Here is a 2525-nt window from a genome sequence, read left to right on the forward strand (position 1 = left end):
TACTATGAATGAACATTGTATGTTCCATCCTTGCTATATATGGAGGCATGTATCATGGCATCGACTACACATCTCTAGGACCTCAAATTCAACATTTGGGGGGACTCTTCCGGCGATGCACCTACACGCAGCTTCCACGGCTCTACGAGCTCCGGGGAGATACGTTCTGCACATCGGCGAGCATTGGTCAATCTTTCTTGAGGACGACCATCTGCTAGTGGTACCCGACCTCCTGTCGTAGCGGTAGGTTGTGTCCAACGTCAGGCGCTCGAGCGAGGGCGCACTCTCAAGGATGTAGATTAGGAGTTGGACCAGGCTCTTGGATGGACAGAACCCCGTGATTGTCACCTGCCTGAGGCAGTTATGCCGGCCCTCTAGCCTCTGCCTCAGATACTCATGGTCATCTCCAAAACCGAAGTCGGATCTAACGGCACCCTGCTCTACCTGCATATACATTACACATGCATGTAGGATCAAAATTAATGTTGTTGTTCCGATAAACAAGTTTAACATAGTAATTGGCACAAATAGCTCCAGGAGACGTGGATAGTGACTTACGCGCAGGATGAAGGAATCCAAGGTAGGAGAAGCATCAAGAAATGAAACCAAAGAGAAGACATCATAGCTCTTGGGGAAGTCCGTTATATTTCTAAAAGGTGGGAAGGCCATTGTTGGTCCGAGGAGTTCAATATCCAAGTGCTTGAGGCAGAGGAGCTTGGAGGCCAGGGTTGGAACTTTGGCATTCTAAGGAACGATAAATCCAAGGATTAATCATATGTTTCTTCCAGCATAGAGGTGTGGCATGCATATCTCTATCCATTATATACTTAAACAGTCCATCTATGATCTTGAAGGTGTTAAAATCAACAAATACCTCAGTGCGAGAGCGCAGGGTAAGGCTCTCGACAGTTCCTAGGATGGATGGTAGCTTGGCGCGAGCATCAGAGAGAAGAATGCATGACAAATTTACATTCTTAAGCTGAAAAGAATTTCTAATGGAGATTTCTATCAGGGTCCCAACACAATAAAAGGAGCAGAGATTTGGAGCATCGATCTCTACCATCTTCAAACTCTTGCATTCTGTAATACTAAGGAAATTGAGTTGTTGCATTGTACAAGGTATTTGCAGGCAAGTTATCCCGCTACAAAAGAAGAGGACCAGCTGCTCAAGGGAAGAAGATTTTGAGAGCAATAGGCCTAATCCTTCCTCGCTAATGTCCACAAGAGTCAACTGTAAACATTTCAATCTTCTCAAGAGGCCAAGTGTGGACGTGGGATGAAAAGAGCAACCCCAAAGGCCAAGAGACTGAATCGAACTTGCAGCTGCCTCCTCAGACAAAACGGAACAAGGGAAGTTGTATTTTTCCTTCATGAGTAAAGGCATTGCCAAGTCAAGTTCTTTGATCCCAGCCTTAACGGTGACTTGGAGCCACCCATCGAGGCATGCGGCTTTGATATTGTTGCAAGGGGCAAGATGAAGTTTAAGTGTCTTCACCTTCACCCCATTCCCATAATGGTTTCTAAGAATTTTGTCAACCTTGTCAATGATGTAGGTCTCTCTCTCCTCAAACTTCTTGTGAGTCAACCCAAGTGTTTCGCAGTTGAGTGTGAGGTTGGAATAGCATCTCCAGGAATGTAGAAGCCCACGAGATGCGCAGGCAGCACGCGCGGCTTCTTGCACCGGCAAGAGCGAATGTATACGGTGTACGATGTCCTGCAGAACCAGGGTTGACAAGTTGCTGATTAGCCAGCAATGGATGAAGACAGTGTATAAACAAAGACAAGAATATGCAAGTGTTTTTTTTTTTGGCAAATTTACAGTGCGCGTGATACATGAAGCACTGAATTTCTTATGGAAACATAGCGGTTTGAGCAGTTTGTCGCTGGATGGCATTCATGTACAATTGTTTGGTAAAGTTACAAAATAGCGTGGCACTACTTATTTGCTACTCCCTCCGTTTCTAAATATAAGTCTTCGAAAACAAGATTGTACCTGTGGGAGTTCCTCGAAAACAAGATTTTGACTCATATTTCGGCGAGCGCCTCGGGAAATATGGCCGGTTGCACCGTCTGCCTCAGCCGGCCGATGAAGCCTCTGGTCCACTATCTCCAATGCAGCGGATACGGTAAGTATTGTCCCACCTTTGCTGATGCAGCTGTGAGATTCTGCGAGAGGGAGCTGTGAATTCTCAACAACCAGAACGGTTTTCGCCTATGAACAGGAGAAGCGCGACGTGTTGGGATATACATACATGATGCTGCGGCAGGAGTAGGGGTCGCCGTGCGTGGACGGCCACCGAGAGGGCGTCGGTTGGAGGCGCCGGCGAGGGGACATCCGGATTGACCTCGCCTGAGCACGCGCTTTGAAGGTTTCGGCCGTGCCTATATTTTCGCCGGAAACAGCGGCCTTCGTTTCCCTTTTTAGCTAGCCCCATTCTGGGGGCAAATCTCTGAGCTTTACGGCTCACATCGAGGAATCCCTGTTTATCACGTTTCCAGTGAGGTCGTTGTAGTATAGTGGTTAG

The 2525-nt window shown here is 47.3% G+C and overlaps 1 protein-coding gene across 1 annotated transcript; it reads right to left on the reverse strand.

Moving 5' to 3' along the window:
• On the reverse strand, positions 1-2320 carry LOC119334786. The gene is made up of 5 exons (XM_037607307.1): positions 2253-2320; positions 1994-2166; positions 875-1714; positions 559-744; positions 1-444 (listed from the first exon to the last, which is right to left on the reverse strand). Exons 2-5 carry the CDS (start codon positions 2027-2029, stop codon positions 34-36), a joined length of 1473 nt encoding a protein of 490 aa, XP_037463204.1. The 5' UTR covers positions 2030-2166; positions 2253-2320; the 3' UTR covers positions 1-33.
• Positions 2321-2525: the final 205 nt, after the last annotated feature.

This window comes from Triticum dicoccoides, chromosome 1A (genome assembly GCF_002162155.2).
Source record: "Triticum dicoccoides isolate Atlit2015 ecotype Zavitan chromosome 1A, WEW_v2.0, whole genome shotgun sequence".
Lineage (NCBI taxonomy): Eukaryota > Viridiplantae > Streptophyta > Magnoliopsida > Poales > Poaceae > Triticum > Triticum dicoccoides.

Coding starts and splice junctions, on each gene's coding strand:
- LOC119334786 (XM_037607307.1), bottom strand. CDS start 2,029: ATGAGTCAAAATCTTGTTTTCGAGGAACTCCCACAG. Junction 1,715..1,993: donor TTTTCGAGGAACTCCCACAG/GTACAATCTTGT, acceptor CTGGTTCTGCAG/GACATCGTACACCGTATACA. Junction 745..874: donor CCCTGCGCTCTCGCACTGAG/GTATTTGTTGAT, acceptor ATCGTTCCTTAG/AATGCCAAAGTTCCAACCCT.